Genomic DNA, 15,139 nt, shown 5'->3' on the forward strand with positions numbered 1-15,139 from the left:
CCAACTTTACCAGCTGTAATAAGCTGAACACACTTTTATGACCTAACACATAAGCATTCTCTCCGTTTTCTAAGCACATTCCTCTTGGCTGGCACACTGCTTTTCACTAAGTTCCAACTTGAAGACTGACTACGCCAGGGCCAAGAAGTGGGAGTGAGTGGGTAGGGGAGCAGGGCAGGGGGAGAGTATAGGGAACTTTTGTGATAGCATTTGAAATGTAAATAAAGAAAATATCTAATAAAAAAAGAAGAAGAAGAAAACTGACTACTACAATGAGGCAGGAGGCCCTCGAAGCGTTTCTCCTTCCTTCCTACTCAGCTCCTAGCATTGTGGTTGGCCCAGAATCCTGTCGATTTCCAACTGTTGCCTCACTCAGAGCTGCCTATTACAATGGTCTCTTGGTTATGCTACAATGGGTTTTTCTAAAATCCCTATTTTCATATCCCCAGACCAGGGAATGTTGCAAGTGGAATAAGAAGCGGAGAAGACAGGACGTGGAGAGAGAATGCGTTGAACGTTTCAGAAAATTCTAGGCAGAAGAAGGAATTTGCCCACTCTAAAGAGTTTCTCTCTTCGGTCTCAACGTTGGCTTGTGAGCTAGCATGTCTTAATACATTCTGGCATCTAGTTAAATGAGTTTTTGTTTTTATTAAACTCCCTGTATCTGCACAGAAATAAAAACTCCGATTTCTGAAACTCTTTGTACATCAGCTTAACGCTCTGCTCTGCGCCGATCGTCTGCCTACCTGGCTTTAAGACAAATCACTGACATCTAAAGTTCAAAAGCAAAAAAAATCACAAGAATGTCTCATATGCCCCACATAGAGATACTAAAAGAGAACAGGCAAGACTAAGAGTTATCTGAATATTTCCTCATGAAGTAATCCCTTCAGACGGTATGCACTCTAACATGCCTCAGAAGATGGAGACAGCACTATCCGCTGCCCACCTCTCTCTATTCACCTGTGACAGACATCACTAATCAAATACCCTTTTTCTCTGAACCTGGAGGCAGCCAAAAGAGTCAATTGGTTCTTATCGACTGCCCAGTGTTGACAGATATGACCATACTCACTAACCACTTTTGCCACAAGAGAAACAAAACTGAGTGTCAGGAAGACTCATCCTTTCTGCCCACTTAGTTGGGCAAACCGAAGCGCTTTCCTTCCAAGAGACAGGGCGGCACCATGGTACTGCGGTGAAGAAAAGGAGTCAGGTGCATACGGCTGGAAGGATGCTGACCGTGGTCCAGGTCTCCCTTCCCGTTCATCAGGTTTAAGATTTGCCGTGGATTAATAGAAACCAGAACAAGCCCCAGGTGAGTAGTACCCTTTCCTGTCACTTCCTGTCAGCCAGGCTGCCACCCAAGTGCAGGAGAGGATGGCCCATTTCTTTATTAATCTTTTGGATCTCCTATTGCGGATGGAGTGCAAGCAAACAGCTTTGGTTGGCATCTCTGCCATTGCCCCACACCATCTGTCTGTCCTCAAAAATAAACATGCTTTTGTGGCCAAAGGGAAAGGGGAAGGAAATCTCTGGTCTCCATAGTCCTGCTAATGTGGCAAAACTACTTTCTCAAGACCTGCTTCCAAATTGCACAATGATCTCTCTCATTTGGTATAGAAAAACCACTGCACAATCTTTACACGGATATCTTCATACTAATTTTTCCTATGTACTCATTAAAAAAAAAATAAAACCTGAGAAACCCTCAGATATAAGAAAAATTGCCTTATACGCCTCCTTTCAACCAACTTATAACTCGAAAACATTGTTTCTAAGGATCCCCAAGTACCAAGGACCAGGTGCCAATTTCCCAACAGCACTGTGCAGTGGATTTCTTAACAGACACCACTAACAATACAACATCACAAAGCAAAAGGAAGCAAAGGAGGCAAGTGTGGCCCCTCACAGAGGCTCCAGTGTTGGAGCTGTCAGTCATGATATGCCAGCTAAAGATTAAGTGACCCCTCCATAACAGCAGCAAGATGATTTTGGTTCAAAATGATTTTTTTTATATCTTAAGGCAGTTTAAAAAAAAACGCATACACATTTAACACTATTATGTGAATTGTATATTAATTATAACTGAAGACAACAAAAAAAAAATCTGACCCTTTCATTTAAATCCTAAGGAAATATTTTTCTACATCTGCCAGTCACACACTCAAAACTTAGTATTTAGTCAGAAATTAAATCATCAAACAGCCTTTTAATCAGAAATTAAATCATCAAATGGTCTTTGGTAATAGGATAACATCATACCAAGAACATTGATAAGCTGAATTATAATTGGTTTAAGCACCCAACCCCAGAAAACACACAATAAAATTTGTTCCCAACAGATCCATTCACATCTTAAATATATATAAATACAATCACGAAACACCACAGTCAACATAAATTGCAAGCAACAACAAAGCTAATAACCAAGCGGGCCTAAAAAATCAATTTATTTAATAAAAATTTAAGCATGCTTACAAAGCAAAGAATCAGATGAGAAACCGTCGACCTACTTTTTTTCCTAGTAAGCGTGGCTAACAAAGGAATTATACAAAGGCTGTAGGATCCCACGACAAGCAGTGCCAGTAAGGTAGCATCATACTGCCTTTCTGAGCCGGCCGGGGGTGTGAGTGTAGAATTGATAAAGATCGTTGAAGAAATATCAGTTTCTGTACAACTGCGAAATCCTCCTGGTATAGTCATTTAAAAAGGAACAAAGCAAGCTCAGGCAGGAAAAGCTGCAGCCATGTTCATGCATCCCTCATGCTTGCTCCCAGTCAATTAGAATGGGGAGGGGGAGAGCTGTAAGCCGCCAGGCACTACACGGAACAGATTAAACCAGCTGCACGACAGACTAAGAAAGACTGGCAGACGTGCACGCTTAATCTGTAAGGGGGACGCATGGCCACTAGACAGGCTCTGCGGGTACACGGGGAAACCCTTTTGTTAACAGACAAAAAGAAAGGACAAAAGCATTTCGAAACCTCCTTGGCAGGGTCAGACAGGCTACTGGGGCAGTGGCCAGTTCAACATGGCTGTTCGATAGAAAACCCAGGGTGTGATATTATGGAATGTGTCTGCTCCGAGTGTCACAAACTCCATCATTATGGCTTTCAGGGTTTTCTGGTGATTCTATCAGGGTGGTTTGTTTTGTTTTGTTCTGTTTTTGTTTTTGTTCTTTTAATTTGCACAGTAGGACAAAGAAGTCTAGATGGGAGACGAATTCACAATAATAACAAATGCTAGTCATATTTTCAGGTTCACAGAGAATTAATTACCTGTTAGCATAAACCCTTTGGGGTTTTCCCCCACCCCTTTAAAATTTTAAACAATGAATACATACAAAAATAATAACCCTCTTTAATTTTAATTAACATACTAATACTATGTGCCTATGAGACCAGCCTCTGCATTCAGTGACCTGTCTGAAATGGGTCCTTTGCCATTAACTCAATGCCTATTGTCTATAATCCATCCTGTCACATACTTGCTGTGTGACTTTGATCTGGTAATAGTCTCTGAGCCTCAGTTAAGTCTCCTAAAAGTCCAAGGTAAAGACCAAGGTATTGGGGTGGAAGCAGTGGAGTAGCGGAGCGTGTACGTGTATGGTAGCTCTGTTGCTGGTCTACACCTAAAGAGTTTGATGACTCTGGCCCCCCACACCACCCCACCCCACCCCCCACACAAATGACATGCATTTGTCGTTAAAGCAAAGAGCTCACATCTCCAACTCTTCCTCACAAATGTATATAATCTGTCTCTTTCTCCTAATCTGCTTTTTATTATTCATAAGGCTATTTCTCTGTCACCTATATCCCTCCCTGTACCTATTATGATCCTAGGCACAGTGGGCCCTCCAAAGTTGTTTGTCTTAACTCATTCATGGATTATTTCGTGAGGAAATTTGAGAAGAAAGGGGGGAACAAAACAAAAAGCTCTCTTCTGAATGCATCTTTTGAATAAAGGGGGAGAAGTCTTTTTGGGGGGAAAAAAGAGCTTAGCTTCTTTGCTCACTCGGCATGAAGAAAATGGAATGCACAAAACCTTTCAGAGTATTCCCCTGAGTTTAACTTATTTATGATTAAGCTTAAAGCTGTATAATTTGTACCACCCTGTGGCTGGCATCTAAAGCAGAAGTTTACAAAGCACTTCCACAAGACACTCTTTCGAAAACCAAACCAAACTAAACCAGTGATGGTTTTCTGGATCTCAAGCTGGAAGAGCCCCAGCTACTATTCTTTTCCAAACAGCCCTGCAAACATGTCAGCTGGAATAATGTACTTTAAGTTCCTTTATATAGCACCTGCCAGTAATACGTAACCATTTCAGGGTTCCCTGGAGGTTCGTTCAAAGAAATCTATTCCTAAAAACTTGTTTCCATGTCAAACATTCTGAGTAATTACAAAGAAACAATATGTAAAATTCCCACTAAGATACAGAGACAAAATTAATTATTTGTGGACCATTGGCTTTGCCTATGTCTACTGTCTCAACCACCCACAAAAGGTGACATCAGTCTGACTTACAGTCACTGCTGTAGGCGCTCAGGTCGCTGTGGGTGCTGGCCACTGACCGGGTGCTTCCTGCCCTGCATATCAAGGATGCTTCGGATATAGGAAGTGGTCTAGGCAAATTCACCCAAGAAGAGAGTGCAGTTTTCAAGCACGGAGGCTTTCCTTGGGATTAAAAAAAAAAAAAAAAAAGGTTTCTATCTATCGTGAAAACTTGTACTTTAAGCTGGTACATTCAAACTTCTCTACCGACCATGGAGTTGTCAGAATGCAAAATTAATGTTCAACGCTATGATGCTTCAGATGAGAGAGACACAAAAGCCGCACACACACTTACTTCTTTTGAATAATTCAGAAGCAGAAGAGAGGAAATGATGAAGCAATTAGGCTATGAGAAGTGTGGCCTCAAGTAATTAACTCACACATCTCTGATGTGCAAGAAGGATGAGGGAAAAGAAAAAAAACATTAAGAAAGAAGCCTTTGGTAAAACCGTGATCAAAGCAGAAACGATCAGATGTGATACCTTTCCCTTTAACACTAAAATAAGCAGACTGCTCTGTTAGCACATGAGGTGGCCATATTTAAAAAGAAATAGACGAAAATTTAAAAGCACTCAAAGCAAAAAAATCACGGTTGGGAGAAAGCTTTCACTAAATAAAAAAAATGCTCGGAGCTGAACAGCAGGTGGCGCTATGCTCATTTTTTTCCCCACCCCGTTCCTGTTTCATCTTTCCAGTTGATTTGCCAAACTTGATGTGAGGAATGCTGTTCACTCAAATTTCTAAAACTGCGTTGCTGGAAACAAACAAACAAACAAAGGCATACATACTTGCCAAACAATTGTTTTGGTCAGAACTCTTCAAACTCGCTCACCTCTTGAGCAGTCTATTTGATGTGCTTTATGCTCTACTCAAGGACTTAGTGGAGACTGAACCTCAATTCCACAAGCTCCGCCCCATCCTCTTTCTGAAGACCAGATCCACTCACACTGAATTCCTCATTGTGTTTCAACAACGTGGGTGCTCTGGCTTCCTCTCGCTTCCCTTTCATTAGGCAATCTTCAAATCACTGGGACCATGCCTGTATCATCTCCGGATATCCTGGCACCGAGTGGCCCTATGCGAGCTATGCTGGTAGCATCACTGCCCTAGAGTGCATCAAGGGTTGGAAAGACCTTTGACAAAAATGATGCTGTCACATTTTACCAATGGCAGACAAATAAGGTGACGGTGGCAAAATGTTACGTTCACTGGTTTGTCCCCAGCACATGACAGAACACTTACCTAGCATGCACGAGGCCCTGGGTTCAAGGCCCGGTACCTTGAAAAAAAAAAATCCATTAAATCTAAGCTAAGCTGTTCAGAATTCTGGCTTCTTCTCAAGCCACCCCTGCCAGGTCAGGCTTCCCCCTTGCTGGTCTGGCTTTTGCTCATACCTCCTACTGGCTTCCTGAGCTTGATTGATCTGGGTGGAGACTCCGAGAGCAGAGGCATTCCCAATCCAACTCTGTTCCTTGGACTTTACAAAGCAAGGAGCTGCAACAGGTGTCTGCTGAAATCAGTGTCCTTCCCATGCCATGAGTAAATGACTCATTTTGTTAAAACACTCTCTCTCTCCATCTATACCAAGACATTTAATCGCCCATTTTACAAGGCAATTTGACTCTTTAAGTCTATTAATTAAATACAAGTCCTTACTAACAGGCACAGCAAGTGTTACATGTTCAAACACCCATTCCGCTTTCACTTCTCGTGCCAACCCTTTTCACTGGCTTTAGGTGGAATGGAAAAGCAGATCTTTAGAATACAAATTTATCAAACTGCTACCCTGTCGGAAAAAAAAAAAAAAAAAAAAACCATCCAGATGGAGTCAACTCCAAAATCAAAGGTCCGGGGATCAAATTTTCTGGGTCACAGCTACAATGAAGTCAAAACCTAGCAAGCTTAGGAGATACAGGATTCCTTGGAAAGGTGTGCTTCCTGGTACTGCCTCTGGAAACACCATAGACTTCCAGATCTTTCAAGTGTGCCTCCAGAGACCTACACCATGCTCACTAACGCACAGCCTGCCCAGAAGCACACGCGCCCATACTCGGTCACCAGCCCCTTACCTGCCCTAGCCCGCATTCCTTAGGAAGGTTCCAAGGGAACTCTTGATCTCCCAACCCACCCACCCTCTCCCTTCCACCTATTTCACCAAAAGCTTAACTTTGAAAAGCAGAGTCTTGCTCTGTTGCCCAGCTTCCTGGGCTCAAGCAATCCTCCTGCTTCACACACACACACACAATTTTCATATGCACTGTAGGCTGGGATTTGCATATGAGGAAGTTCGTGTGATTCTTTTCTGAGTTTGGGTGACCTCAGTATATTTTGTGACTCCATCCATTTTTCTGGGAGTTTCAAGATTTCACTTTTCTTTACAGCTGAATAATATTCAATAATATATAGTACCACACTTTCCTTATCTGTCTGTTGATAGACATATCTAGGTTGATTCTCCTTCCTCGCTGTTGTGAATAGCGCGGTAATAAAACATGGTCTCTCTAGTAGAGTGTGGAATTCTCCAAGTATGTGCCCAGGAGTGGAATAGCTGGGACACAGGGCAGTTCTATTATTATTTTTACAAACTTCCAAACTGATTTCCAAATAATGTATTGATTTGCGGTCCCACATACAATAAGTGGGAATTTCTCCAAATCCCCACCAACACTTAACAGGTTTCTTCACACCAGCCATTCTGACTGAAGTAAGACTGTATCTCAGAGTAGTCTTAATTGATATTCTTCTGATGATTAGGGATATTGAACACTTAAATAATTAGTCTTCTGTGTGTCTTCTAAGAAGTGTTCATCCTGTCAAATTAGCAGTATTATTTCCCCGGTGTTTAATTTTTGCAGTTCATTAGAGATAAGCCTCCTGTCTAGAGTGTAGGTGGTAAAGATATCCTCCCATTCTGTGAGCTGTTTGACCCACAGTCGATGGCTTCTTTCACTGTGCATAAACGTTTTAATCTCAAGAAATCCCATTTGTTGATTCTTGGCCCTGGTTCCTGTGTTACCGCGCTCTGTTCAGAAATGGGTGGCTCACCCCTATGTCTTTTCTCTGACAACTTCACATTATGAATTAAGAGCTTTTGATCTACTTTGGGTTGATTTTTGTACAGACCTAACGTCACTCTTCGGCAGATGGGCATCTTAAGATTTGTCAACATCATTTGTTGAAAAGGCTTTTTTTCCACTGCAGTGTTTTTGTGATTCCTTCAACAAAAATTAGGCTCCACCCTCCCTGCTTATTTACAGATCCTCGGTCCTATTCCGTTAGTTTAAGGGCATATTCTCATACTGAGCTGTCTTTGTCATTCTAGCTCCGCTTTATAATTTGAGGTTAAGATCATGACACTTCCAGCCATGTTCCTTGGCTCCTTTGGGTTGCTTTGGTTATTCGTGGTCTTTTTTAAGTTCCAAATGAATTATGGCTATTTAATTCTTAGCCTGTGAAATAGGACATTGGAATTTTGATGGCTATTACGATACATATGTACATTCACTTTTGTAATTATAACCGTTTACACAATATTAGTTCAAGTTCAAGAGCGCGAAAGAAGAAAAATATCACACAGGAAGTTTAAATTTATAATAAAACAGTTGCAGAAAAACATACTGCAGTATAATGGGAGTATCGTGGGGTCTGCCAAGATTGAGTGTACTAGAAAAGGCGTGGGTGAGAAGATCTCCATTCCCTCATCATTAGCATTTAAACATTTATTGGTATGGATTTTCTCTAGATGGCGAGCACAGTTAACAATGAAAAGTCATAAATGCAGAAGTCAATGGGGACCACATTCAAACGCACGACTCCCAGTACAAAGTGGATCCGGCAACCAAGAAAGGAGAAACTGGACAGACAAGGTAGATTCCAGTAGCTGTGTGAGTCCATCTGCAAGCAGTAGCTCATCATCCACCCTTTTATTTCACTCAAGAAGGACACTAAGTCAATGCCTACATTCATAGCTTGTATCTGGTTATTATGAAGACAGCCATTTTACTAGTGGAAAGTCATGATTTCCTAAGAGGTATGTTTCCTAGGGCTGGAAATGAAAGCCAAAGAATGAGCTCCCCAATGGCCCTCCTTTGTCTTCCCCTTCTATGAAATACTTTATTCTCCAAGAGAAAGCTCCAGGGCCTTTGACGGTGCATTGCCAGTCTCCCAGTGCTGACTCAGCCTACTCTAAGGAAAGGCCTGGGAAAGGTAAGTGAGTCCACACTGCAAGAGAGAAGCACCTTCAAAGGAATGACAGCAATTCCCGGAGCCACAAAACATCTACCAGCCAAAGTGATTTCCCATCTCTGAACTATCAAGCAGACATGAACAGGGACTTAACAAAGCTGTGAGAGGCTTTTCAACATCATCATAAAGCATATCACAGTTCACATTTGATAAAATGTATGGCTTGCATAAATGAGATTCAGTTATATGAGAGAGAGAGAGAGAGAGAGAGATCAGGGGAGGCAGGAGAGAACGAGATTGGGGGAAGAAGAAAGAAAGGTAGAAAGAATGAGAATCTACTACAATGTTACCTAAAATGGACAACACAGACCACTCTTTTAAAAATATCTGGGCTATGAAATCACATGGGAGTGTGTATTATACAAGTGTTTACTTGCTGAGCCAGGAAGGTAACTTGCAAAAAAAAAAAAGCGATCACAAAAGCACAGGCCTGTGTATCTGAAACATCTGACAAAAGTTTGCAAAGAAAAGTGTAACTAGGAAAGTCACTGTGGCCCATGACACAGCGCCTGGTGCTCTGGAGGGTCCATTCTTAGTGGGACCGCAGATGGCAGGGTAAAGAAAAGAGCAACAATGTTGGAGATGTGGTTATTTCACAACTGGGAAAGAGATGCCACTAAACGCCAGATGGGAACTTTAAACCTGAACTTTGGTAGTGAATATAGTGGAGAGATGGAGAGAGGCATGGATGGCTCTCAGTATTTGAATTAGAATTTTGATCACATGGTAGAAGACAGGCCTTGTCCAAAGGGAAGAGTAGAGAAATGGAGTAGAGATTAGGAGGCAGGCATACTTGCCTGAGCAAAGGGTATGGGAATTTTCTCTAGACCATGAGGAGGTGACTGAGGTCACTTGGTAACATTTAATTATTAATAAGGTGGGCAATCAGCAGGGACACTCAGGAAGATAAAGTGCTAAATGAATGTGGGGTTCAAACAAAAGATAACCCTGTTATAGCTATGGTTATAATGTCAGCTCTTTACATGCAACTACATAAAAAGACCTTTATAGAAATTATCTACAGTAACTAGGAATTAGAAAATTAAAGTAAAACCCAAAGCAGTAACAAATTGTACTATTCTCAAAATGACAGCTGTATATTCAATTGCAATTAACTCTAATGGGCCAAATGCTTTCATTAGCAATGTACATCTAATAAATTAGTTTCATTGGAGAGTACTGTAATATTAAATGTTCTTCAAATAAAAACAATAGGCTACTTATAAATAAACTTATAAACTAAAGAACAGTTTTTGTGTTTGTTGGAAAAAACCTTTTTAAATGGTCTTTTAGAGCCGGGCGGTGGTGGTGCACACCTTTAATCCCAGTACTTGGGAGGCAGAGGCAGGTGAATTTCTGAGTTCGAGGCCAGCCTGGTCTACAGAGTGAGTTCCAGGACAGCCAAGGCTATACAGAGAAACCCTGTCTCGAAAAAACAAAAAAACAAACAAACAAAAAAAAAACCCAACCCCCCCAAACAAAACAAAAAAAGGTCTTTTAGCAACAAAAGTTATACACATGGACAAATATATACATATACCCTGTTCTTTCCAAATTCACCCAAGATAGATTTGAATGTGAATACAGGCTAACTTTCCCCAAAATTAATATTATACTCTAATGCTATTTTAAAGTGATCTATTTTTAAAATGGTGCTAAGAAAAAATTTTTTAAATTTTAATAATTAAGGTCCAAATAGCTTTAAAATTCTAGAAGAGAGAGAGAGAGAGAGAGAGAGAGAGAGAAAAGACCATGACTCAACCGCAAATCATCCAAGCAATTAAATTTAAAGATAGGCAAAGGACTTAGAGACATCTCCACAGAAGGTACACGGGTGGTCAATAGGCATGCACCAAGATGCAAGCCACTCAGCATCCTTATGCACTGGAGAAATGCAAATGCAAACACTGAGAAACAGCCTCACACCCACTAGGATGACCAGGATAAAACATCAAACACTGGTGAGCATGTAGAGCTATTACCTTTGTGAATACAAACCAGGGAGTAGCCACTGCACAGCATAGCATGAAGAGTTCCTCAAAAAACATTAAATCTATTTACCATACCATCCTGCAACCTCATATCTAGATGAGAACCCAGAAGAGGTGAAAGCCGGGGATTTACCATATGTAACACCATGGTAGCCACTGTGCACCATAGCATGAAGAGTTCCTCAAAAACATTAAATCTATTTACCATACCATCCTGCAACCTCATATCTAGATGAGAACCCAGAAGAGGTGAAAGCCGGGGATTTACCATATGTAACACCCATGTTAGCAGCAGGAATAGTCATGGTAACCCAAATGCGGAAGCCACCAAAGTATTCATGGGCAGATGTGTTCATCTGGTGTAGACAGACATAGGAGGGATTATTATTCAGCCTTAGAAAGCAAGGAAATGTTGACAAGGACACAATGTGAATTAGGTTGACGACATGATGCTAAGCCTCATTAAGTTAATCACAAAGGAAAATTCTCGCATGATTAGCCTTCGGTGAGCTTCGTGGAACATGTAAAGTCATAGGGACAGAAAGAATCAGGCCAATTGCCAAAGGGTGGGAGAAAGGGAGACTTAGGAAGTAAGGTTTAGATTTTTAATGGACTAATCAGAGCAGGCAAATGTTTGAGAAACAGGAATGGCGGCTCCACACTGCTCTAATGGGAATGTACTCAACACTACAGGATCTATCTATGCAGAGCATTTTCATCATTAAAAACCAAAGCTTTCTATATTGTAATTGACACACAGCTATACAGATTAATATATTTATATATGAATATCTGAAAGAAAATTCAGGGTAGGGCAAGGGAGGTGATTTCAATCCAAAAAAAAATGTACCCATTTGTATTGAGATCTTTATACAAATTAAAATTTGAACAGTACCATGGCGCATGGTTAAAAGACACAATCTAGAATCCAACCGCTCTCTTTACGTCCATCTCCACCAGACATGGCTGGGGGCAGGTTACTTAACCACTCTGGGCTTCTTGCCTCCTTGTGTCTGAGCATGATTATAGCTGCGTCATTTCACAGGGCCTCTCACTCGCCAAACAAATGTCTTAGAAATGTATCTGGTAAAGAGTGGCATGTGAATACTAGCTCCTTTCTCTGACTGGTCGCCAACATACATTGTATAAAAAAGCAAGACATTTGAAATGAAACCATAAAATTATTAACTGAGTATATGTCACTTTCCAGTTTAAGGTGGTCTCGTTATTATATACAGAAATTGGAAACGTAAAAGGGAACTCCTGACATCGTAAAAAAAAAAAAAATCACTAGCTACAAAATTAACAGTCAGGTAGTAGCAATGGGACAAATGGCAGGGCCAACTCCAAAACACAAGTCAACAAAAGCCCTAACGGGTAAGCAAAGTCAGTACAACATGTAAGGCTGTGCTCCTGTCTCTAATACCTTTTTTGACTACCCAGCTGCTAGTTTTACTCTCTATCCCCAGGACTCCCATAGAGAAGAAAAATTGAAGCTGAATCCTTGTTTCCTGACCTCTTCTGCTATAAGGAGTGAACATCATCTCTGCTTGGGGCCAAGAAGATCTGAGAAGAATAATGCTGTGCACAACTAGATTTCCTCCCCAAGCAACACGGCCAGGCAGGCATGTGAAGGCAGAGCCACTACCCTAGGACACTGCCCTTGGCTTCCAGCCTTTGAGAACAGTAGCAAGAGTTTGTGGTGGGTGGAACTTTTGGCGACCATGTTTTAACTGATTTTTGTCATTAAGACAATAGGCTGAGCAGGAAGGGTGGACAGACAAGAAGCAGGAGGTGACATTATTTAATCACCAAACATAGAATGGCCTTTGTCCAGGCCTCCTTTAAATTAGATGTATAGCCTTGTGTGTTAAGGCAATTGCTACTACCTGCTTCAAACTGCTCTTACTGGCCCTACTAACCTGTCTGTAGTGGTTGATGTAGGTAACTGACTCTTCTGTTGTCTCTCCTGACTGCCTTCCCTCCTCTATCTCTGGCTATCCCTCGTTGACCCTTCTTTAAGATTTCTCCTCAGCCTCTATTTTAAGCTTGGAAGTTCCAGACAGGTGCCCTTGGCCACATTTCCACGTGCTGTGTGTGCCTTGGTGTCCTCAGTACCTACAGGCTGCTGAATCTGAAATTTGTAACCCTCGACCGAGCTCCTCCAGACTACACACTTACAGGCACTACTCCATATCTGTCTTATATCTACTCAACTTAGTATCTCTATAACAGCTCCTGACCTCCACCCCTTCAATCTTTCTAGCTCAGTGAAAAGGCACCACCCCTCTGTTCCTCATCCCTCATTCAACCCATCAGCTTTCCTTCTAACATCCATGTATCGGTCTACAGCCAGAACCCGCCACAGTCCTGGTGCTAAAAGAATACCTTTTGCTATAACTGCATCAGTACCACTTCCTCTCCAGTTCCCAACCTCACTTGCATTCAGTCTACTCTCAACACAGTGATCCTACAAATGCTTAAGTCACTCAGGCTCAAAGACAACGTCCTTATGAACTTTAAGACTACATATAACCCAGCTCTGCATGCCTCTGCCTTCTCGGTTTCTGGTGGCTACTTGTGCCCTCCATTCCCAGAGCACAGATCCCAAGTGCCTCCTGCTGTTCACTCTGTTTCCATCTGCTATTCAGAGCACTTGCTCCTTCAGGCCAGAACTCACAACCCCTCCCTACTACACTAAAATTTCATGCCTCCCCCCCCCTTACACACACATTCACCTCATATCTCCACTTCTCTCTTTTAGCAGTTTTTCAATCTTCTTAGATTATCAGTACCCAAAATACTTTACACTTCATTCATATATAACCCATGTTACACAGCATGACAATATTCAGGGCCTGTTTTGATCTTGTATTCACTGTTCTCTAGCACATAAGTGAATCTACATGTACTCAATAAATATTTAAGTACCAAGTTATAGGCCAATTAAAATACCATTTCACACCCTTCCTAAAGGTGACTCTCTGGAAAGAACTTCAGAAACAACAAAATACTGGCAAGAGCTTTGGAAAAAAGTCTTCTGTCATCAGAGGTGCTGCATGGGCTTGCATGCTTTTTCTGAATGGCAACTCAATAAAGTGTACCCAAAGCGTTAACAATGTCCACACCCTTGGGTCCACCCAGAGGAATGTATTCAGAAATGCCTGACCAGAATAGGTATGCCTGCACGAAGTTCTTCTGTGGAGGGCTGTTTAATGGAGCAGAGTGGTGGAGACCTGGAAACCTCTGGAAATGGCCAAAACCATGGAAGACAGCTGTTATGGATTGAACATGTCTCCCAGAATATGTGTTGAAAAAAACAAAACAAGCCAATGCAGCCTCATGAGGAGATGGGCTGGGAGAATTCTGAGAATTCTCAGAAATGCAGTGGCTCTCAGTCTTCCCAATGCTGTGACCCTTTAATTCAGCTCCTCATGTTGTGGTGACCAGCCATAAAATTATCTCATCACTACTTCATAACTGTAATTTTGCTACTGTGAGGAATGGTAATGTGAATATCTAATATGAATCGTAATGCAGGATATCTGATATACAACTCCCAAAGGGGTCACGCCCCACAGGTTGAAATTTGACTTCATAGTAGAATAAGGCTGTCCTGCTAGTGCGTGGTGACTGGACAGCAGGCTCTTTCTGCAGGCGAGTTTGATCCCCTCTGGCATGTTTATTCTCCCATACTCCCTTGCTCTGTGTCTTTTGCAGGGGATAACACCAGGACCATATTCTTGGACTCCCCATCCTTCAGACTACATGCCAAATTAATTTCTATTGTTTACAGATTACACATCCTGTGGTATTCTCTTATACCATGCTACATATACTAGAACCACACTATGAATAAACAGTACATGCAGAAAATGTAGTCACTGAAAACCGTGGCACTAATAAAATTTAGAAATTGTAAACATGGGGCTGGAGAAATGGGTCTCAGTTAAGAGCACTGGCTGCTCTCCCAGAGGGCTTGCGTTCAATTCCCAGCATCCACATGGTGCGCATGGTGGCTCACAGCCAGCTATAATGGGATGCAGTGTGCATGCAGATAAGTATTCACATATATAAAATATGTAAGTAAATCAATCTTGAAACAGCAGGTTCATCAGGTACCTTGTTAACAAAAAGTGCCATCCAGTAACTAGGTGACTGCTGATCCTTCACAATGGATTTCTATAAGTAGGTGGTATATAATATGCCTGTAAACAGCTCTATACAATGCATAGGAGTACTAGCCATATATTTGGACACCAGAGGTTGTTATTATGAGTGGTAGTGAGCTGAAAGAGTCCCCTGCCCCGACTTTCCACTCAAAATGCCACCCACCTTTAAAATAAC

The 15,139-nt window shown here is 41.7% G+C and overlaps 1 protein-coding gene and 1 long non-coding RNA gene across 7 annotated transcripts in view; one reads left to right on the plus strand and one right to left on the minus strand.

Moving 5' to 3' along the window:
- Positions 1-15,139, minus strand: part of Mtus1 (mitochondrial tumor suppressor 1) — a 143,072-nt gene that overhangs the window by 61,094 nt on the left and 66,839 nt on the right. For 2 of the 6 annotated variants that reach the window (XM_006509240.4, XM_006509239.2), the window contains exon 4: positions 4,530-4,679. The exons of 2 other annotated variants lie outside the window; for them this stretch is intronic. In XM_006509240.4, the coding sequence (XP_006509303.1) occupies positions 4,530-4,679 (150 nt within the window). Of the gene's footprint in view, positions 1-1,079; positions 1,141-2,516; positions 2,792-4,529; positions 4,680-15,139 lie in introns of those variants that run through there. 2 more of the 6 variants (NM_001005864.3, XM_006509241.4) reach the window with 2 other exon arrangements.
- Gm16193 (predicted gene 16193) lies at positions 1,027-13,762 on the plus strand. Its single transcript, NR_166600.1, has 3 exons — positions 1,027-1,318; positions 8,299-8,422; positions 12,262-13,762. It is a non-coding gene; the product is annotated as a predicted gene 16193 (long non-coding RNA).

Source organism: Mus musculus, chromosome 8 (assembly GCF_000001635.26).
Source record: "Mus musculus strain C57BL/6J chromosome 8, GRCm38.p6 C57BL/6J".
Classification (NCBI taxonomy): domain Eukaryota; kingdom Metazoa; phylum Chordata; class Mammalia; order Rodentia; family Muridae; genus Mus; species Mus musculus.